Below are 23,796 nucleotides of genomic sequence, written 5' to 3' on the forward strand. Positions count from 1 at the left end.
GAAATGTTCATAGAGCTGTGGTTTCTTCACGAACAGTTCATAGAAGACTGAATGAAAGTGGTTTATCATCTCGGAGGCCAGCTGCAGGTCCCAGGTTGTTAGCACGTCACCGGAAGCGAAGACTGGAATTTGCTACAAAACACTTACATTGGAATGTGGAGCAGTGGGATAAGGTTTTATTCTCCGATGAGTCAAAATTCAACCTACGTTCATCAGACGAGAGTGAACATGTGTATAGAAGACCTAATGAGCATTATGCGCAATGTTGTTTCGTTGAAATAACACCCTTTGGAGGCGGTGGTGTCATGTGGTCTGGGGAGGTATCTCTTTACAAGGACGTACAGAGTTGGTTTGTAGAGAATGGGGCACTGGCAGCTTGTAGGTATATTACAGAATGTGTGGCAGATCATGTAGTACCATATGCACCATCCATAGGCCTGGACTTTGTTTTTATGCATGACAATGCGCGTCCTCACATTGTGAATATTGTCACGGAGTACTTGGACGAAGTTGCGATTACGCGATTAGAATAGCCACCACAAAGTCCGAACCTAAATCCGATAGAGCACATCTGGGATGAACTGAAATGACATATCAGAAACCGCGCAATAGTTCCAGAAACAATTGAAGAGCTAAAACGTGCTATTCAAGAAGAATGGGAGCAATTGGACCAAGAAGTGATTGTCAACCTTATTCGAAGTATGCCACGGTGGTTACAAGCTGTAATTGATGGCAGGGGAGTTACCACCCACTACTAGACAGCTTATATACCCCAACAGTACCAGTTAACAATATGAAAAAAAATATTGGTAAGATTTCCTTTTTTCTTTTTTCTTTGGTAGTTTTCTGCAACTTTCGTTTTTGTTCTAATTTATCTTATTAACAATACATTTTAATTTGCCTTCTGTTGAATATATTCAGGTTTTCTTATTTCCAATAATTTCTGCAACCTTTAGTTAACCTTCGAATCAGAATTTATGCATTATCACAAAAAATGCAAGTGTCCGGTTTTTTTTGTCCAGCAGTATATAATAAAATAAAGTATTATTTTTATTATTTCGGAATATAAATGTTTCTATTTCATTTAATATCTGCACATTTTTCTTCTCGTTCTCAATTTATGCATTCATGTAACTATAATACAATTTTGAATCATAGATGCCACCGTTTCTTCCAATACATTCACACTAAAATTTCCGTTCTGATATTGTTCCTACTTCCAATTTCTAATTCGTCTTTATTCGTTTATAAAACATGTCTCTTCTAGTTCTTTATTTATTTAATAACATTTGCATTCTTGCTTTTATTCATTCATTCTAAAACTTTCTCGTATTTTCTATACACGTTTCTAAGTATAACTTTTCCACCATGCCTTATGTTGTATATATAATTTTGTTTACATGCGTTACGTATCACAAGACGATTGCGTAAAACCTTCGTGGTACAGTTTAGTATTTCACATCAATGGCGCCAACTTTTATGGCACAGGGGGCCTCGAGCTTATCCAATAATTTGCCGGTGATTGTACTATAATTGAAAAATAAAGTCGCCGCTGTTAAGAAAAACAAAACGCTTGATCATTATACACGGAAATATTTTTTACAAGTTAATTACTGACTTATTAAAATATTTCATAATAATTTAATATATCTCCAATACGATTCTTTTCAATATACCTATATTATTTACACTATCGTTGTTGTTAGGAAGGAGAAGGACCTATAACCAGGATAAGCATAGGACTAAAAACAGGCAGGCAGGATAAGGGCATATAACGAGGATAAGCATAGGACTAAAAACAGGCAGGGAGGATAGGAGCATATAACCAGGATAAGCATAGGACTAAAAACAGGCAGGCAGGATAAGGGCATATAACGAGGATAAGCATAGGACTAAAAACAGGCAGGGAGGATAGGAGCATATAACCAGGATAAGCATAGGACTAAAAACAGGCAGGCAGGATAAGGGCATATAACGAGGATAAGCATAGGACCAGTGATGTGCCGTAGACTATAAGTTTACGTCTACATGCGTTGTCTACACGTATTCTACGCGTAGATTACATTGGGTTGTAGTTTACATAGAATACGTAGACAATTTCAAGTGTATTAAAATTAATTTTCAAGGGTTTCATGAAAGGAAAGTGACATTTTCAACTATATTGGATTCTAACGAAATGAAAAGAACCCTATTTACAACAAATTTATCTTCTCTTCTAATATCAACTATCGAAGAAGATAAATAGTATGCAAAAGACAACAACAGATGGCAGTCGTGAGCCAAGAGTGGTATTTCCCCATAAAACATTAGAATATTGCCTATATTTGGTTTCTTCCTAAGTGAGAAATTGTTCGAATTTGGAAGAAAGAGTATGAAAAGTTCTCCTCACAGATCAGCAGCTGATACGCAATATAATTTTGTTTTACTTCCACGGCTCCCTTTGCTAAGTTTTCACCTTTCGCCATGTTGTTTACATAGATTACGTAATCTACGTGTATAAAATAGTCTACTTGTAGAATGTAGACTATCGTTGTTTACGCGTAGACGCACACCACTGCATAGGACTAAAAACAGGCAGGGAGGATAGGAGCATATAACCAGGATAAGTCTAGGACTAAAAACAGGCAGGCCAAAAGCAACACAAAATTAGAAAATGACACTAACATTGATGATCATATACAGGAATTTCGTCATTTTAAAGAGCAGCTATCGGCGAAAGTTGCCTGAAACTGTTTTTAAACGTAAAATCGTGCATTTTATAGCCAAGGAACAAATGGACATTTTAGAGTAAATTCTCAGCTTGTCAGATCATCCAAGCCTTTCAAAAGTTGGCACCACTGTTTCACATCTTCTCTACTTCAATCATTTTACTTCTGTCACTTGATTTTCTGAACAAGCTCTATAATTCTCGTGCACACTATCTACCTTTGTTCTTCTACATCGTTCTTCATTATCTTAGGTTATCGTTAGAAGTGGGAAGTTGTTGACCTTAAAAATCTCCAAAAAATGACCTATTGAATGATTTTAAGATTATTAAAAAGTGACAAAGGGTATAAAAATTACCTAAAAAGAATTTTCGCTCTTTAATGAAAGCTTGATTTTTTCCATAATTTGCACGAGAGTATTTTCGACAAAAATTGTTGTTTGGTGGTTTAAACTACAGAAGCAAAAAGGGGGGAGGGCAATTAAGTGCTAATGTAGTTTCTTTTCTATCTACTTCTACTTCAAGGGTACATGAAATGCACAGCTATTTTTGTCTGTGTAAGGCCCGCTTTAGACGAAAGCATTTTCCTTAGGATTTTTCTTACTATTTATGGCATGACCAAAACGCTACGGTGTAAAGTGAGAAATGTTATGGCATTTCTCAAGGATAGGCTTGGTCCGTAGCATTTTTCGTAGCGTAACCAATCAGAAGCGACCTCATGGTCACGAGTGCAGTTGTAATGGCGGTCGCGTGAGATGTAGACAACGTATCACTTCACACTTTTAAAAAACGATAACTAGTCAACCGCGAGGAATATCGCTTCGTATTAAATAGTTTTAGGTAGAAAAGAATGGCGCTGCTTAAATACATACTTTACAGCGTTTACTGAACACGTATGGAAGAATATTTTAGTTCTTTCAATTGTAAACACCGTGCACTCAGCATAGATGGTGTAACTGGATGTGCCTTGCGTGCTGTATATATTATACATTGTAATCGCAAAAGCTCCATGAAATGCTTCCCTGTAAAATATTATCTGCTGTAAGATTTTTGGAAGCATGTAGCATTTCTGCTAGCAAAAATGTTAAAGGAAATGCTTTCGTGCAAAGCCGGCTATAGTATTTAAGAGTGTACCTATCACGATACAGTGGTGCACCAGCATGTGGAAATACAGCTGTGTTTCGCGTACATCGGATCGTAATTTTATATTGTGACTAATTTCACTTTACAACCACAGTTCAGTGGCGGCGAATGGATTCCAAAACTGGGGGGCAAGAACAGTTCACTTTCCCTTGATAGAGAAGGTTTAGAATACTGCGAGAGTAAAAGTGACAAACAGTGAGGGCAACTGCCCCCCACGCCCCCCATAGTCGCCGCCACGGCCACAGTTTAAAGTTTAAAAGATTTTTCATCAACTTCCGAGCCTTTGTCATCATAAACTGTCCATTTAAATATATACAGTATTCCAAAAATGTTCCATTTCTATTACGCTTCAATAATTTTATTTATCTATTTCTATTCTAGATGCTCCATCGTCGGGACCAAACATCACAGGCAGTGAAGGGAATTATGTAATTGGTGACATCATTGATATCAACTGTACATCTGCCAAATCCCATCCCGCAGCCAATATAACGTGGTACATAAACGATAAAGAGGTACTCGAATATATACTTAACTTTACAATTAAAGTTGTAACCTGTTTGGTTGACTACTGCATGCAGAAAACTAAATACATCAAATCTTTTTGATCCACCAGAAACGCATCGATTGATGCACTAAAGTGATTTTTTTTTCTTTTCATTGCCGAGGATCAAGTTTACAGTATGATGCATTTTTGTAATAGTTTCCTAAATTTGTGGTGTGTTTGGAAGGAATGAGGAACGAGGAAGTGTAAGCGTCAGCATGAGCTATACCCTGTACCAGCTAAGTGTAGACCAGGCGAACGAGAACAAGTCTCTGCGCAAGTAGTGACGCGAGACGGCTCCACCAATGAACAGTGAGAGAAACGGGATTGCGTAATAGACAACTGGATCACCCGCTTTCCCAGCTTCACTCTGTCAGCGTTGCAATCTTTCGAAAACTATAATACCGTACACACATGGCAAACGGACTGTATTTTTTGACTCGAGGTCTGTACGATTGGTTTAAGAATTTCTTAGGAAAATATTGGGGATAAAACAGCAAGTGCAAATATTACCGAGCCGTACATTTAGCGTCCGGACTACAGCACCTAGAATAACGTAGTGTGGAAAACGGCATGCTTCTACGCTCTCAGGCTCGAAAATGATCCGCTAGAGGCGCTGGTGTTGACCCCGGTGCTTGGTGTTCGACTGCTTATAATGGAAGTAAATGTAGTTTTCGCTGCAACGTCTGATTCTTTTACATGAAGCATTTCTATGAATGTGATAATTGCTATGATATTTGGTACAGTGGTCGCGAAGATATTAACGAACATTCTAGACAGTCGACCACGTCCTGTTATCGTCATACTTTCGTTAATAATACGGGAGAAAAAAATACGCGTGGAATGTTCTTGGCAACTAATTTTTGTGTATGAATTAGGTTCATTATTATTATCATCATCATCATTTCTTTTAAAGATATTCACACTGAAGCATTTGTATTTTTGATATTTACTGTCTCTTTTCTTCCGCTTTAAACTAATCGCGGCGATGATGATAATGATGATTGCATGAAACGACAAGGGGAACCCCACAAAACTTTCTTAGTGCCATCGACATGAGTGTAAGGAAACTTTCAAACCAATGGGACAAGCGACACTGGATGTTCACACTGTCACACTAGTGACACACAATTCCAGACTGTAAAATAGCATTCATTGCACGTGAGGGTCCAAACATCAAACGTCACGTTCATATGGCGTATTCGCGTGCTACTTGTTACTTCGGTCGGAAAGCTCCTTAAAGGAAGGGTGCTGAGACCGAAGCGACGCGCTACAGGGGGAGTTCCCAACTAAGTGACAAGCGACATGGTGCCTTCAGTCTATTAGCAAGCGTTGCTTGCGAACAACAGATAGGCGACACGATAACCCGCACATTACAACAACAGATCTAGGCGACACGATAAGCCACACGTGTCGCTTTGTCGCTTCTCCGTCGCTCAAACTGGGCCATTTCCTCAATAGCTTGCAACATGTTGCCGTGGTTTGTTGTTCGCGCATACGCGATGCAATGAGTGTTTTGCTTTAGTGAGATTGCGCACCAAAGCGACAAACGGCACGCGACACTTATCGCTTGAGGCACAGGCCAGCGTTAAGCAACATGTGCCACTTCGGTATGAAAGTTGCCTTGGACCGAATGACCCGTGTCGCTTTGGTGTGAAATCCTCGTATCATTTGTCGCGTGTCGCTTTGGTTTAAAAATCTCCTTGAGGAAACGGTGCAGTCAGAGCTTTTGTCCCTACGGTTCGAAAGGATGCATTGATTTCCGACTGCTCACTTTCAAGCCACATTTGTGGTTTGTCGCCTCGGTATGAAATATCTCTCAGGATACTATTTATATTCTAATAACATAGAAAAATAAACTCTAATACACAGTGCAAGACCTGACGTCCGGAATCACATTGCGATGTTTCTTCTTGTGTTACGCATGCTATTTATTTATTAATTTTATTTTACTTTTCTTTCCAAATTAATGCCATTTCGTGACTGCAAATCACTCCACAAATATAACTGTTTCCATCAATTCACTTACCGCCTTTCTAGAGAAACAAATCTACACAATATATTCCAAAAACTAACAAAGTCGCATTACTTTCATAACAAAATTAGCACCTGGGTCGATCGCACTGCCATCTACTTGTCATCGTCTCGGGGAACCAGTTTCTTGGGTCGTTTTCCACACTACGTTATTCAAGGCGCTGTAGTCCGGACTAAGGTCTGGTAATGACCATACGGTTGGCAACGTTGCGCTTTCACCACTCGATGTCCCTCCTCCTCTGCCACTATGCGCGGTCCTGCTCCACAGTTAACTGGGACGGGGTATAGAATGCGGGCGGTGTTAGCGCAAGATGTGGTAAGGGTGTTGACATAGGGAGGTGAGAGATCGTAGTTTTGGAGGGAAAGGAAGAACAAGGTCAGAGGCGCAACCACGAATTTTTGTTGGGGGTGGGGGCAAGTACCAGGGCAAACGTACCAATAATAATAATAATAATAATAATAATAATAATAATAATAATAATAATAATAAACCTATTAATAATTATTATAACATTATTATTATTATTATTTTTATTATTAATTTGCTTTATTTTACTTCGCTTTGTGCCACTTTTGGCTAATATGCTAGGGATGGGTGATGACATGATGAAATTGATGAATGGACACTCACAAACATCCATGACCAAGCCGTGATTCGAACCCGGAACCAACATTATTATTATTATTATTAGTAGTAGTAGTATCAAAGACGTTATTACCCTAGTAAATTATGCAAAAAGGGGGTAGAAGTTGGTGCTAAAGCATTTGTGTTCGAACAAACGATTTGACTTATTTTTTCAACACGTTCAATTTCACATTAATAATGGAAAACAAGCACACAAACTATTTTTGAAAGACAGAAAATGCTTGATAAATGCATTCCAAATATAATTCTTTCTTACATTAACATGTATAACTTTCATGCACAATATATGTTCCACATGTATGCAACACCGAGCGACGTGGACACTAAATTGTGTACGTATTCAAAGCTTATTTAATACATATTATATACAACATATATTATTTAAATACATTACACAACAATTCATGAATCTCAAAATAAACCAACATCATAAATTACGTAAATTGTCTCAAATGTGCACGCTTCTTTTCCTTAACACAATTGCTCATGAATTTAAGATAAAATTAATTAAGACCAGTCTAATTTCTCTGTCTGGGAATTTACAATGCATTACAGAGAACAATGATATATTGAGAGCGAAGCGAGAAAGAACATTTTTGGATGCAATTTTTTCCCAGGCTGAAATCAATATTGATTTAATAGGGCGTAAATAATTTCACGGGACGCCAATGCATTCTCTCTTTTTCAACTTTTGTTCCTTCCCTATGGTCTAGTGGTAACATGGTCGCCTTGTGATCAAGGGGTCACGGGTTCGATACCCGTTGGAGACAAATGGCACAGTGGTCCGGATCCCACTTCAAACTGTAGGTTCAGCCCCGATTAGCCTTTCTGTGCGTAAAGTGGACTTAAAACCACAAATCAATCAATCAATTTTACAACTTATTTTCATTTAGATGGTTTGAAGTTGTGGGAAGTAATTGCCCCCTGCAGGTACACTTGGCCGTCAATGTTTCCCCCCCCCTTGCCACCCCTAGAACTCATTTCCATCCAAAGTTGGGGGCAATGCCCCCCTGTGGTTGCGCCACTGACGAGGGTAGAGGAGTTGGATTAGAGTCGGCAACGAAATAGCATCGATTCAGGAGAAGGTCCTCACATATCCCAGGTAAATCGTACCAACCTAGCACCAAAATGTGAATCTGTCTGTTGTACCAATTATCAGAAATATAGCAATAAATTGGTATTTTAAAATTCGACTATATAAATTCGTAGGCGTTTGTTCGTTTATTTTGCCAAGGATGAACATCCGCCTATTTCATCCCCAATCGCCCGACCCTGTGGCCGAGTGGTTAGCAGATCGCGCTGCGACGCCAAGGGTCCCGGGTTCGAATCCCGGTCGGGCTTGGTTGTTTGTGAATGTCCATTCATCAATTTCATCATTTCATCACTCATCCCCATCTTCGCAAATTAGCCAAGAGGCACAAAACGCGAAGTAAAATAAACTAAATCAAATCAAATCAAATTCATCCCCAATCAATCGAATTAATTACCTCTCGCAGCCCTTCCTTATTTCCTTGCGGGTTTTGTTGTAGCTTTTGTACATGACTGTACATGTTACTCAAATTTTTACGTCCCTCAATGAACAATTTTTCAACGTGGTGATTATGTGGACATTTTTTTTTACTATCCCCGACTTACGAAATTATTAATACCGGAGCATATTTAGACATTTTTAGTTTTACGTTAGTGTAATTTATTCAACTGTCAGCTAACGATAGTGACGAACTAGATCGGTCTCTAAATTTTATTAGAAATGTAGCGGAAAGGGCTATTCAACAGGGGGGTGTTATAACCAGTGATGTGCCGTAGACTCTATGTTTACGTCTACATGCGTTGTCTACACGTAATCTACGCGTAGATTACATTGGTTGTGGTTTACATAGACTACGTAGACAATCTAAAGTGCATTAAAATTAATTTTTAAGGGTTTCATGAAAGGAAAGTGACATTTTCAACTGTACTGGTTCTTAACGAAATGAAAAGATTTACAACAAAATTTCTCTTCTCTTTTATTATTAACTATGGAGGAATATAAATAGTATGCAAAAAACAACAACAGATGGCAGTCGTGAGGCAGGAGTGGTGTTTTTCCCATAAAACACTAGAATATTTCCTATATTAGGTTTCTTCCTAGATGAGAAATTGATCGAATTTGGAAGCAAGAGTATGAAAAGTTCTCCTCACACATCAGCAACTGATACGCAGTATAATTTTGTTTTACTTCCACGACGCCCTTTGCTAAGTTATTACCTTTCGCCGTGTTTACATAGATTACGTAATCTACGTGTATAAAATAGTCTATTTGTAGAATGTAGACTATCGTTGTTTACGCGTAGACGCACATCACTGGTTATAACTATCCCTGTAGCTGCTTCTACACCAATGCACGGGGTGGTAACACGAAGCCACACCCATTATTGTATGACTCGATACAGTTCTATGATTTGATTTGATTTGATTTAGTTTATTCTACTTCGCGTTTTGTGCCTCTTGGCTAATTTGCGAAGATGGGGATGAGTGATGAAATGATGAAATTGATGAATGGACATTCACAAACAACCAAGCCCGACCGGGATTCGAACCCGGGACCCTTGGCATCGCAGCGCGATGTGCAAACCACTCGGCCACAGGGTCGGGCAATACAGTTCTATGGGACGTCCTCTGAAGATTCCGAAACTTTTATAGAAAAGTTTGAAAGCGCGGCTGTGGCTACGAATTGCATCATATGAGGCAAGTGAGTAAGTGTTTCTATGTCGATCTGTACTTTAATGCATAATTTGATGCATTTTTCCCTCATGACCACGACGCCAGGGGTTCGGTGTTCGAATACAGACCTCGGCATGGGAGCTTTTGGAAATGTCCCTTTATCAATTTCATCATATCATCACTCATCCACATCGGGCTATTAGCCAAAAGTTAGAGAAGCGACGTAAAACAAGCTAAATAAATAAATCACTGGCGGAGGCACAGGGGAGGCTGAAGAGGCTATAGCACCCCCAGAATTTTTTCGAAAAAAAAAATCAAATGAAAGCAGTAATGAAGTCGAAAAAAATACCTTAAAAAGATCCTCGCATTTGTGTTTTATGAATAACTTTTAAAACGAAAGTTTCAAATGTTAATTGGAGCTCATATCTCATGAAAATGAAACACCAACAACGGGGTATGATCGAAATTGATTTACGACGATGCATTCTATGATCCAAGCAAATATTTTCAGTAAAGGTTAGATTCATGACACTGAACAGCTGTATATATTGGTTCAATTATAATTGAATTCGCATAATCCCTGAGTGAGGTGGAAATGTGTTTTGGGTGTGAAAATCTTTAACTAGTGACGCACACATGCTTTCGTTTACACTAAAAGTTCACCTGACATGTCACCATAAAACATATGTTCTTAATCATATAAATGCCAAGTGTGTGCATTTAACAGAACTACATGCGAAAACAAACCTAAGTCCACCAAAGATTTTTAAAAAATGCTTTCGAATGAATGGTTTTCCTCTAATTCCTGAACTAGGGTCCTCGTACACGTTGAATAAATCATTTTCAATGTTTCAACAGTAGCCAAGTCAATTTTTGCTTTGCTCTAAGAACTGTAGGATTTGGTTTTACATTTACAATGATAGTACTTTCAGTTTCAGTATGTAGAGTCTTACAATATAGCAAATTCCATCATAAATAACTACTTTCTCACATGTTTTACCAATCCATCAAATCTGAAACTCCCGCGAGTCGATCGGGGACCGTCTCGACTTATTTTTATGAAACAAAAGACTACAGGTCTCTCAAGCTCTCGAAAGGATTAAACGACCAAGCGATCCAACAAACTACGTAAACAACACAGCCCAGTTTTAGTATTGAATGGAAAAATACTTGTGAAACACAAGAAGTCTCAAGAAATACCGAATACATGGCATCTTAAAGAGAGACAGCCATGGAGCGAACTTTTCAAAAATATTGGGCGGGTTCAAACACTTAAATTATAAGTTCAGAAAAAAATCGTATAAATTATTGAGTGGGCTCAGGTCCCACGGGCCCATATAAATTGGCGCCACTATACATAGTTGCCATAAATTGCATAACGAATTTTTTGTTTGTAGTTATAGCGCGGTTGAATTCGACTTGAACACCATAAGTACGATATAGTTTACAAGTAGGTTGGGAATAACGATCCTAGGTTGAGATGTGTCATTCGTAACTAGAGATTTGATGATTCAAAGCAGGAAGGGGAAGGGGTGAGAATCCCACTAACCGTCCCTTCAAATCGCATCCTGCATTAAAATGAATAGATAATTTGTTCGATAATTTCAAATAACAAACTTCTGATTTTTCGTTCCATCCCATTTGAAATGAGTTCAAAACAACGTCTAGAGCTTTAAATGTTTCGGAATTATCTGTTTCTAAAATAACCATAAATTCTAAAAATAAAAATTAAAGGTATTGATGTAAACTTTCGATTAAAAAAACAGTAAATCCGTGTGTGCTCCTCTAAAATGGAATTTTCTATGACCCAACATTATATATATTATATATATATATATATATATATATATATATATATATATACCGGGTGGTCCAAAAGTCCCGGAACGGTCACATATCGTGAGAAATACACATAGAATCGGAAAACGAAAAAATACGTGTTTAATAAGTGAAAGAAAGCTATTCAATGATATCACACTTGATTCCCCATCCCCGCACCCTGGGGGTGGGGCGGGGGGCAACTGTGAAATTTTAAATGGAAACCCCCCATTTTGTATTGTAGAATCGGAAAGAGGACTTCATTGGAATAATTGTTATTTACACATATATCTATAGACTCTACAGTAATATCGCTACTATAAATGTGGTAATAGCATTAAAATTTTAAATGATTTGTTAATTTGTCAGTAGATTATTCATTTGTAGAAATATATATCATTGTCTGGAATAGAATCTATCATCTGATTCACAAGGGCTGTATTTCAAATTTGTCAGTTATTCGCAAGAAATTCGTCTAACTCTTTAGGTCACACAGGGACACTTAGTTATTGCGCGAATATGGAGTATATGTTGAGAAATATTCTGAGATATGTGTAAAACCTAATATATGTAGAAATATGGAAAATAAAATTTATTTTTTTGAGTCTACATGCCACGATGCGCAAAGATAATACAAAATATAACTAATTTCAGCTTCATACATAAATATGTATTTACATATAAATCCATTCCCTGATCATCACTCATCTCATCGTCACGATTAGTCAAAAATGGCAGAAACGCGTATAACAACAATCAAATCAAATTGTAAAATTTGTTGTGTACATTTTCTTTAATTACTACGACGCAAATCCATAATCCGCCCTTGTTTATTAACAACAAGCATGAAGTACGTCCAATTGTCCTTGATTAACAATCCCCCCTCTCGCGGTGTCCGTCCATCGGCGATAGACAAGAGGGAGAGACGCAGGACGAATTAATGGACAATCGCTGCCCCTGGAGGGACACTCTCCCACAACGCACGAGTCTCTCGAAAAGGGCCCGCGGTTTCTTGTTAGCGGCGACCACAGGCGTTGGAGGAACGCACCGGAGAGAACAATGAATTCCAACGGGCGAAAATGGAACTCTCCAAATGTAACAAAGACTCGGCAGCTCCTCCTGTGCCGATAATGACCCTCGCTTACACATGCTCTGCCCGTAACAGTGTTGCCACATGAAGCAAAATTTCCCTTTTCGATCATAATTTTAAGCCAAAAAGGGGAACAAGCGGAATTTATTTGAAAAATACAAAACTTTAAGGAACTTTGAACACATCAAACTCAATATTCGTATATTTTACATTATGTTTCGGTTTCGTATTCACAATTTTTCCTTGTTTTTAATATTTCTACTCCTATTATTTCTATTTTGTTTATTTTACGTCGCTTTTCTACTACCAAGAACGTATTTAGGGGGGTCCAGGGGTCTGGACCCCCCCCCCCCCGAAAGACTTATCAAGTACTAAAAGCAAATAATGAAAAATATATTCGTTTAGCCCTTGTTGTATAATTTCCTCTGAACTTATTGGAAAACAAGTATTATATTGGGATCATACGGCTTTGAAGGACACGAAGGACGTATTTAGGGGGTCCGGACCCTCTCCCCACCCGAAATACTTATTAAGTACGAAAACTACATAATGTAAATATACTCGTTTAACATTTGTTGTATAATTTCCTCTGAAATGTTTAAAAGGAAAGGAATATATTGGGATCATACGGCTTTGAATGACATTACAAAGAAGATTTATGTACCCTACTATTCAAAATAATATGCATAAAATATTAATCAGAAACTTACTTTTCTCCAACTACATGTAATACCATTTTTGTTATTTGATAAATATTCAATTATTCATCTATAATGAATTTGTAAAATTTGTTGTGTACATTTTTTTAAATTACTACGACGCAAATCCATAATCCGCATAATAATTTTAAACAAATTTACGCAACAAATTTTACAGCCGCGGTGGCTCAGTCGGTAACACGTCTGACTACCATGCTCAAGGTCCCGGGTTCGATCCCCGGCCGGTTCAAATCCGGGAACTTTTCTAACGTTGGAAGCGGCCCCGGCGCCCACCCAGCGTCGAATAACATGGGTACCTGGGGAAACCTGGGGGGTAAAGGCGGTCAAGGGCGTGGTGCTGATCATATCACCCCCACTCACGACCGGATCAAGAAAGTGTGGGACGTTACACCCACACCCCCTATACGCCTTCATGGCGTGGTGCTAAGCACAGGGGAACACTTTACTTCAATTTATCTAGTTGACATTAATTTCATTGCCAGGTCACTTGCACAAAAAATACTGAAAAATTACTTTTGCAGATATAAAGGTATGAGAGGGGCTCATGAAATTACTGGACACAATACGTTCAACTGCGTAAGAAGTAAGATTGTCAACACAAACTTACGTCTTTTTAAATGGAAACCCCATATTATTTTTAGTGCAATTGAAAATAGGGAAAACTTAATTACGAATGGCGTTTGTTACATTGTAATACGTCAAGTAGTTCTCAAGTAATTGTAACGTGAAGTTGACGCTTGAAACAAACATATCAGAAGTAGGACTGTGCGATATTTCGATATATCGATGTAGAGTCGATATTTTTAAAATATCGAAGCATACATATATATGTATGTGTGTGTGTGTGTGTATAAGTATACACACAAACATACACACACATATAAGGGTGAGCGAAAAAATACTACCACTACTAATTTTACTAATACTAACACTACTAGTACTAATAATTATTATTTTCATTACAATTATTATTATATCATTTCTTTTGATGAAGAAAAAGTGTGCGAAAAGGGGAAATTTTGTCCTTAGATTGTGGCAACACTGCCAGCAGCCGAAGCGAAGGGATTATACATGAGTGCATGGATGTAAGCAGATTCTGCACTGATTGCTTTTTTTTCAAGCCTGAGAACGCAACAATGAATCGATATGGAGAGACAGCTTTCTGCAACAATGCTTTCCTCTTACAATTGTATTTATCTTATTGTTGTCGTCCCATTTGGGTGTTCTGTGAAATGCTTGGCTACAGAAGTAAGTGGGCACGCACAGAAATGTAACAAATGAAGGTTGATGGATTTTTGAAGAATCATATGGAGCATCATCTGATAAAAGTACCCTTTGATGTATTTGAGTATATGTATTTTTATGCCTCAAAAGTACATCATTGACCTCCTTGAAAACGATTTTAAAATTTCCTTTGCTTCACTGTACTTTTTACATTAGAATGTGAAAAAAAAATGTAATTCCCTTTCCATATTATTCAAGATCAAGCCTTGCCAGAATTTCGATTTATGTATTTCTATCCCTTCCGTAGATTGATTGATTTGATTTGATTTATTTTACTTCGCGTCTTGTGCCACGTTTGGCTAATTTGCGAACATGGGTATGAGTGATGATGTGATGAAATTGATGAATGGAAACTCACAAACATCCATGTCCATGCCAGGATTCGAACCAGGGACCCCTGGCGTCGTAGCGCGATGTGCTAACAACTCTGCCACGGGGCCCGGCTATCACTTCCGTGGAAAAGTATAGTTTGTTCCCCAGGGGGAAAAAAAAGGTATTGTTTCGGATGCTTCTCATGCTCTCACATAACTGCAGGTGTGCAGACTTCTCGTATAAACCACGCTGTAGTCAGATGACTGAATGCTACTATACCATGGTTCACAGGAACAGTAGGGAACAGTGGCGGCGAGTGGATTCCAAAACTGGGGGTGCAAGAGCAGTTTACTTTCCGTTGGCACATAAGGTTTAGCATAGTGCGGGGGCAAAAGTTTATTATTATTATTTATTATCTCAATAGGGTTATAATTAAGCCATACATCATTTCATTTAGAACAATATTAATACAGATAATGCCCTATGTAGTAAAAAAATATACAACAGCTACATCTAAGGAAAATGTGATGAATTTACATGAGTATACAGTATAAAGTGTTCTATAGTAGCAATGAAATAAAGAAAGTTTGAGAGTTATACACATTTAGAAGAAAGGAAAGTGTAAAAGTGTGTGGGTCTGGATATGAGTGTGTATGGAATTACTGTACAGGGATGAAAATTTTAAAATATATGTGTGTGGTGAGAATATGTGGGGGGTGAGTATTGAAAATAATATTAATGGAGTTAGAATTTATAGGCATGTGAACGTAGACGATAACAGAACTGCACTTTGCTGGTACTGAGTTTGACCTTTGTCGGGAGTGAATTCCAGGTTTCTGCTGTTAGGTACGAGAAGGACTTCTGTTAGGTTTACGGATAGCGATAATTCAGAGCGGAGCTTAATCCTATTATGCAATGGAGATGATTTGTTATATATACTATCAAAAGCCTTATTCAGGTGAATGTAATGAATTCTCGAAGTGACTGTGGGTATGTTGTAAATGTTGCGCAATTGTTGGGAATTATTTTCTTGGGGGTGCAAGTGGTAAAAAGTTTGCGGGGGCAACTTCCACCCATGCCCCCTTAACGTTCACTACGGCCACCGCCGTACTAAAATTCATTCATTTGTTTGCTGGGGTCCATCACCTCTGCTCCCTCTCCTGGCTTTACCTTGGCAATATAATTCTGCTTCCGTACCGTAGAATGTCTTTAACTCGTAATAATGTTTAAGATGTTGCTCGAGATAGAACAAATTTCAGTGGAAACCAAAGAATCTATGTTACGTGCTACGTGGTTGCATATATCAAGGATAAAAGATGCCGGTTTCCGAGGCCTCCTCTCTGGTTTTTGTCCACTTTATGCAAAGATAGGCTAACTTGGTTGAGACCTTCAGTAGGATCTGCCTCTACCGGTTATCAAATCATTGATTGCCTCTTTATCAGTTCTGGGCATAGCGGCGATTGGGTTCCAAAACTGAAGGGGCAAGGGCAGTTTACTTTCCCTTGGCACAAAAGATTTAGCATTGTGCGGGAGCAAAAGTGGTTACCTCCCTAATTGCCGCCACTGGTTTTTAATTAAAGTAGCAAACAATGCATTAGTACAGTATGCGCCAAAATATACAGTACTGAAATGAAAAAATGAACAAAAGTATACGACTTGTTACAATATAGTGACTGGTCTATATGCAACCCAAATAACAATCGTGCCTTTTGGGTTGCATAACTGTCAGGAAACCTAAGGTTAGGTAAGGCGGAGTGGACGATTGTCATTTGGGTTGCATATAGACCAGTCACCTTTTTCAAACTCGGTCCACCTTAACGACCGCTTCCGTATGAGCGGAAATAATGCTCAACTATGAATAATTTTACCTCCGTCGAGAGACCCATTTCCAACAACAACTGCACAACACAACTTCCTTTTCACTACTGCGAACACGTGCAGCTGGAGCTATGCCCCGTCGACAAACGCAACCACGTGTTCGCGATGCGCGAGTCTCAGTACTGTATATTTTGGCGCATACCGTATATTTACCAGCCCCGTCATTCTAAACAATGTGGTACTTCTAAACACATTCGGATAGAAACCTTTAATCAACAAGGATCAGGACACTGAAACCGAGGAAGAAATATTAAAAAAATATATGACAAACTAAACATTATATAAATTGCCCATATAGTTACATTTGATGGATAATCTAGTTTCATAGATGGCAGCGTAGTGCTACAGCATAAAATATTAAGTTTAGACATTAAAAGAGGCAATAATGTATTAGAAATCTCCTGAGATTTAATAACAATAAATTGATTCTATAATAAATAATGATTCATAACCATGGGTATGAATGACAAGTACAGTTTGTGTTGTTGCCTTTACAACTAAGGCAAAATAAATATTGTGAAGTGAAAATATTAGTACCGCTTAAGATAACTTCCTAAATCAGATTCAGTAGTCTAGTCACACCCTTAACTTTAAACCACGTTGAATTGAGCCTTGAAAGTAACAAAAATCATCGACGATATTTCAGTCATAATCAATCCTAAACCATGTCAGTTGATAAACATGGATGACGTTCTTCCTCATTTAAATTGTTTGGTTAATTTGACAATATGAAAAAGATTTAAGTGCCGTCAATTTTTCTCTGCGACAGTTAAAACAATCTTTGACTTATAAATCAATTTTATTCAAAGGGAATGTTGAAATTTAGCAGTTACCATGCTATTGCCTACAATTACATTTATTTACAATAAAGATAGTGACTAAAGTTTCCCTTACAGTTTAGGCACAAGCAACATTTAAATATATTTCCCTTAATTATATTCCATTTACACCAGGATATTGCAAAGGGCTGAAAAAATGACAGATTCAATCTGCCACACTACTTTCGTGCCACCCTGTACTGTAGAAGAACGTACTGTAAGTGATTAACACTAGAATTTATTGTATATTCCGGTACGTACTAAATCCATCACAAAGAAATACACTTGCTGCACATCTAAATGGCAATATAATCCTCCTGGACAGCAGATCGTAATGTAATTACTATTACCTATTTGTGTATTTTATTTCATTTTCAGTTGTTAATATAACTCCTAAGTATTTGAATTTAGAAACTGATAAACGAGTTGTTATCAATAATTACATTTTGATTAGTACTTGGTTTCACTAAATTTTGAAGATCATATTAAAGAGGAAATATAAAGCAGACTTATTTCAGGAAATGCGTGTTACTTTTCTCTTCATAAACTTTTATCTTCTCGTATCATATCTATCTATCTATCTATCTATCTATCTATCTATATATATATATATATATATATATATATATATAAAGTAATTTTGCCTGTAGTATTATGTGGATCCCTTATATTAAAAGAGGAACATAAATTAAGAGTATTTGAAAATAAAATCCTTAAAAAAATATTTGGACCTAAAAGGAATGAGGAGACAGGTGAGTGGAGAAGGTTACGTAATGTGGAATTGCACAATTTGTATTCCTGTCCAGATATTATTAGAATAATTTAATCAAGAAGGCAGGTCGTGGCACGAATGGGAGAGGAAAGTAGAATTTGCAGGATTACTGTTGGGAAACCTGATGGTAAGATACCCGTAGGAAGGCCAAGACGAAGATGGAGGGAAAACGTTGAATGAACCTAAAGGAAATCGGTAAGGATGGAAAAGATTCCATTGTTCTTTCCCGGGATGGAAGGCTTGCTGCAGCTATAAACCTTCGGGTTTAAGATGGCTGGAGAGTTAGTTAGTGGTACATTATATTTACAAACAAGAGATGGAAGTAACTTAAATATAAAATTAGTATCTTGGCGTTCCTTACGAAAAAGATCTATGTTTGAAGATAAATATTGCGGTTATGCGTAAAACTGTCAAAGCCGGGAATCGGATTTCTTCAAATTTACAGGAGAAATTACTTACGGAATTGAGTTTCTGTGTAATTTCTGAAGGGCGTAGAAATGTTTTATCGCATTTGTCAATGTATTTGGCCACTAATTCATGTATTTTTCTATAATAATGTCCGTCCGATGCACGAAAGCTGTTGCTTGCATTTCATTTCATGTACTTGAACCGGATATTGCGAGCATTTGATGACGTAATCCCCGGTAACTGTTTCCAAACACAGTTTTTCACTATATTGCCCAACCTAAAGCAACCTAACCTAACCTTACCGTGATGGTGCTTGGGGCTATCGTGAATGGTTTTTGGGGCTATGCGGGAATGGTTTTTGAGACTATTCGTGGATGGTTTTTGGGGCTATGCGGCAATTTTTCTGTTAAGAATGTTGAAACACTGCTTTGCCGTTTGAAACCCAACGCTAGTCAAGATTTACCCGCCATTTTGCGTATTCAGGAAGCGAGAAAAGAACGAACAATAATTACTCGATATGTCGACAATGGACACTAATTTCGTTAAAAAAAAGCGAACTCCCTTGTTTAACAATCTTTCGCAATGCAGAATAAATAAGTACGAATGTCAACAATTACAGAATAAACGAGTTACAGCCGATTCCAGGCTTTCACAGTTTTACCCGGTTATGATATAATTCAATACAAATTTGAAAATTACTGGCAATGAAAATAATATATTTTATAATTTCGTAACTCCGAAAAGATACTAGACGCGATATAGTTCATTTTTGATTGTATGTATCATTCTAAAATGCCTGCCAGCCATTTTGAATTAGAATGTCTTGACATTAATGGCGTGACAGGAAATATAAACCCATGTATAAATGGTAAACAGAGAGTAATTGTGTTGATGTTTCTTTCAGGCAAGCATCTCCGACGTCATTCATTACGAGGATGATGTTTTCGAAGACGGCTTGAAGAGCTCTTCTGCTGGCCTACGTTTCCGACTCCAGAACGGCCACTTCAGGGACGGGAAACTGAAACTCCGGTGCGTCGCCAGAATGTCTTCGGGGCCTCAGCTGGAGCAACTGGAGCCAGTGGAGTACCACCAGGGGGACAGCCCGGTCAACGGCCCCCCAAGCATGGAAGCTTTATTGTTCGGTAAACAACGTTTTCACTGTGTTATAGTTTGTAAATTTCTTCGTTTCACTGAACTTAAAAATCCAAGTAAACATATATATTGCTAAAATATGTCTGTATTATATTCTTCCGCAAATATTGTCTGACAAAAATAATTTGAGTAAATAATTCGGCATAAAAGGGGGTGCTTTTTGTGGGAGAGTGCATCATAGGCCTTGAGGGGGATGGGCACCCCTGCCTGGTATGGTAAAGAGTGTCTTCCCCTGGTATCGATTCCGGTAATCTTTGCTTACAGGGCGACAATGTTACAACTACGCCATCATAAAGGGTCCAAGATTATATTATTATATTTGGAATGGCATATATATAAGGGTTGCCCAAATGAAAATGAGACTTAGTATTTTTTCTGTAATGATTTATTGGTTGGAGTATATGAACATGCAGGATGTAAAAGTGATCCATGGGTGACATATCCTCTACACATAGTCACCTTGTCCCAGCGTGTCACAAGGGTATGGATACAATGAGCGAAGAACGTCCGTCGTTGACTGCGGAACCAATCTTCAACGGCGTCACGGACCTGAAACTGAAATCGGCCCTCAAGAGCAAGCGACCTGGCATGTTGTCAAATGGGGTTATTCTGTTGCACGACAACGCACGTCCTCATGTCGCACAGGTGTGCCGTGATCTGCTGCGGTGTTTCCGCTGGGACGTCCTCGACCATCCTCCCTACAGCCCCGATCTCTCGCCCTGCGACTACCACATCTCCGGCCACTAAAAAAAACTCTCAAGGGGCGCCGGTTCGCCAACGATGCTGAGGGAAGATTGGTTCCGCAGTCAACCAAGGACGTTCTTTACTCAGGGTATCCATACCCTTTTGACGCACTGGGACATTTGCTTGAACAGACAAGGTGACTATGTGTAAAGTATATGTCACCCATGGATCACTTTTACTTCTTGCATGTTCAAATATGCAATCCAATAAATCATTACAGAAAAAAAAACAAGAGTCTCGCTCTCATTTTTGCAACCCTTATATATTAATTGATTGATTTGCTTTAATTTACTTCGCGTTTCTGCTACTTTTGGTTAATTGCGAAGATGAGAATGAGCGATGATAAAATTAAATAGATGAAGGGACAAACACATGTGGACAGCACACAACACAAGTCCAATAGAAAATTATGCTGGGCATGGGTTCAAACTAGTGATGTGCCGTACACTATAAGTTTACGTCTACATGCGTTGTCTACACGTAATCTACGCGTAGATTACATTGGGTTGTAGTTTACGTAGACTACGTAGACAATCGAAAGAGCAATAAAATTAATTTTCAAGGCATTGATGAAAGGAAAGTGACATTTTTCAACTATATTAGTTCCTAACAAACTGAAAAGAATCCTATTTACAACAATGTTTCTCTTCTCTTCTATCATCAACTATGGAAGAAGATAATATTGTCCAAAGAAAACAACAGATGGCAGTCGTAAGGCAAAATTAGTTTTTTTCTTATAAAACACTACAATATTTCCTGTTAGGTTTCTTTCCTAGGTGAAAAATTGTTCGAATTTGGAAGGGAGCGTATGAACAGTTCTTTTCACTCATCAGCAACTAATACGCAGTATAATTTTATTTTAATTCCACGACGCCCTTTGCTAAGTTATCACCTTTCGCCATGTTGTTTATATAGATTACGTCATCTACGTGTATAAAATAGTCTACGTGTAGAATGTAGACTATCGTTGTTTAAGCGTAAACAGTGACGTGCGGTGACGTCGATAGAGTGCCACACACGTAAATTTGCCGTTGCGTAGAAACGAATTTTCGTTTCGTCTCCCTCTCTCTTAGCATCATGTGTTCTACCCTGCTCGAAAACCTTCGCTATTGTTGCCACATTGTCATTCTATTCCTGGACACACTCGCGCAAACATCATTGAAAACAATTGAATAGTGCTCCAGCTCGCGGTTCCCACCGTTCGGTAGGGACGCTGATGTGGCAATATAGCACGGCGTAGTGCTTGCTTCTTTTATGCAGTGCATGTTCATTGGCTAGCTAGTAACTAGTGTTGCCAACTGTAATAATGAAGCACTATTTCTGTCACGGAAGGGGAAAAGGCAGGTAAAGTGGCGGTGAGTTTTGTTGGATTGGAAGCACCATATTTTTATTTTATACTAAGTATTTGACCGGTTTGACGTTGTGTGCGTGTATTGCGTGTGTGTATGTAAAAGTGTGTGTTTGCTAATGAACGTTAAATTCCATAATGCCTCCAGTTCTGTCGAAGTTCAAATCAAAAACCTTGCATAGCCAAGCTCGGGAAATTCTAAGCAACGTGCACGAGTTCATGAAGGAGGAAGCCAGTCATGGTGTTAGCATCCCAATAAAGCATTTTGGCAAGAGAGCAGCGAACAGCAGCAACAAATTGTTCATATTTCATAATTTTGGAATTATTCAAAATAAATAAATTATGTGGCTCCAACATCATTTCAACTCTGGCTCCGGCACGTGTTCTTGTAGAAATTGCATAGAGGAGGCTGTCATTTTTGCTGCTTAATGCGATACATATTGTTTTCTGTGTTAAAATTGCCATTCTTTGATGGGTGACCAAGTTCATAGCAGGGCCGGCGGAAGGGGAGGGCGAACCGTCCCATCGCCCAGAGCGGCAAAATTTGAAGAGAAGAAAAAAATAAGCCTATTGAAAACTGTGATCGAGCGAGATATTCTTTTGCGCTGAATAGTATTGAAATAGCATAAGAAGTCTCATTATTTATTTTATATTTTGATGTTTTAGTTAGGAATATATTGATTTTCAATTTTCCGTTGCTGCGTAATGACCGGGGGGGGGTGGAAATAGAGCGGCATCTGCCGCCACCTCCCAGGGAGGCAAAATGACTAGCGCCGGCCCTGGTTCATAACAAAAGAAAAAGCCGCGCAGCTTATCGTCTAGTGGCAGTATATGTACTTGTTATTGTTGTGGAAGCCGGCATCCTTTGTAAATGTACAACAAAGGCAACCGACTGTCGCCGATCTCAGAGAGGAAATAATAATACTGCTTCAGGAGGAGTGTTATGGTGCAATTGTAGCGGTTTAACACGTTGGCATGTTATTATCTGCCGTTGCAGTTCCATACCAGTGTATACGGGTTTTGGGAGTGAAAAGTTAGAACGCCACCAGTGCATTAATGCAATGAAAAATAATATATATATTTTTTTTATTTTGTTTGAAATCACTCAAATTAGGAATCGTATGAAGAAGTCTTCTTTGCAGCATTTTTTGGTAATTTTACTTATGTGTTAGTTCATATTTTGCGAATTTTTAGTAGCTACATACAAAGCCACTTGTTAGTACATATTAATCCTAGTCCTGGTATAATGCATGACGTTTAAAACTCAACGTTAGATAGACCTGAATTCTCTAATTTTATTGTTGTACGTAACAGCTGTGCATCGGCGCACTGCAGCGATTTTTCTATCTGCTCCATTAGCAACACTGCTTCTTTAGTTGTTTCGCGCATCGCACGGCAGAATTATCTGCGCTGGACTCTACTTGGGGTAGTAATCAGTGGCGTGCTCAAGGGGTTGGGGTTGGTGTGGGTCATACACTTCCCCCTTTAGGACACAGTATTCCTAAAAATAGAACGTCAATAACAGGAAAAAATTGCAAAATGATGAATGAGTACTAAAAAAATTACACGTAACCTCCACCACTCTTCGAAAATAAAAAAGATTTGATTTGACTACTAAGCCAGAGATCCTGGGTTCGAATCTCGGCTTGACCATGGGTATTCTTTGAGTGTGTTCCTTC

The 23,796-nt window shown here is 38.4% G+C and overlaps 1 protein-coding gene across 1 annotated transcript in view; it reads left to right on the forward strand.

The window, feature by feature from the left end:
- LOC146005528 (cell adhesion molecule 2-like) overlaps positions 1-23,796 on the forward strand; it is a 114,612-nt gene that overhangs the window by 79,932 nt on the left and 10,884 nt on the right. The window contains exons 3-4 of the mRNA XM_083144774.1: positions 4,229-4,362; positions 19,778-20,015. Of these exons, the coding sequence (XP_083000900.1) occupies positions 4,229-4,362; positions 19,778-20,015 (372 nt within the window). The remainder of the gene's footprint in view (positions 1-4,228; positions 4,363-19,777; positions 20,016-23,796) is intronic.

This window comes from Lepisma saccharinum, chromosome 23 (assembly GCF_977018435.1).
Source record: "Lepisma saccharinum chromosome 23, izLepSacc3.1, whole genome shotgun sequence".
Classification (NCBI taxonomy): Eukaryota; Metazoa; Arthropoda; class Insecta; order Zygentoma; family Lepismatidae; genus Lepisma; species Lepisma saccharinum.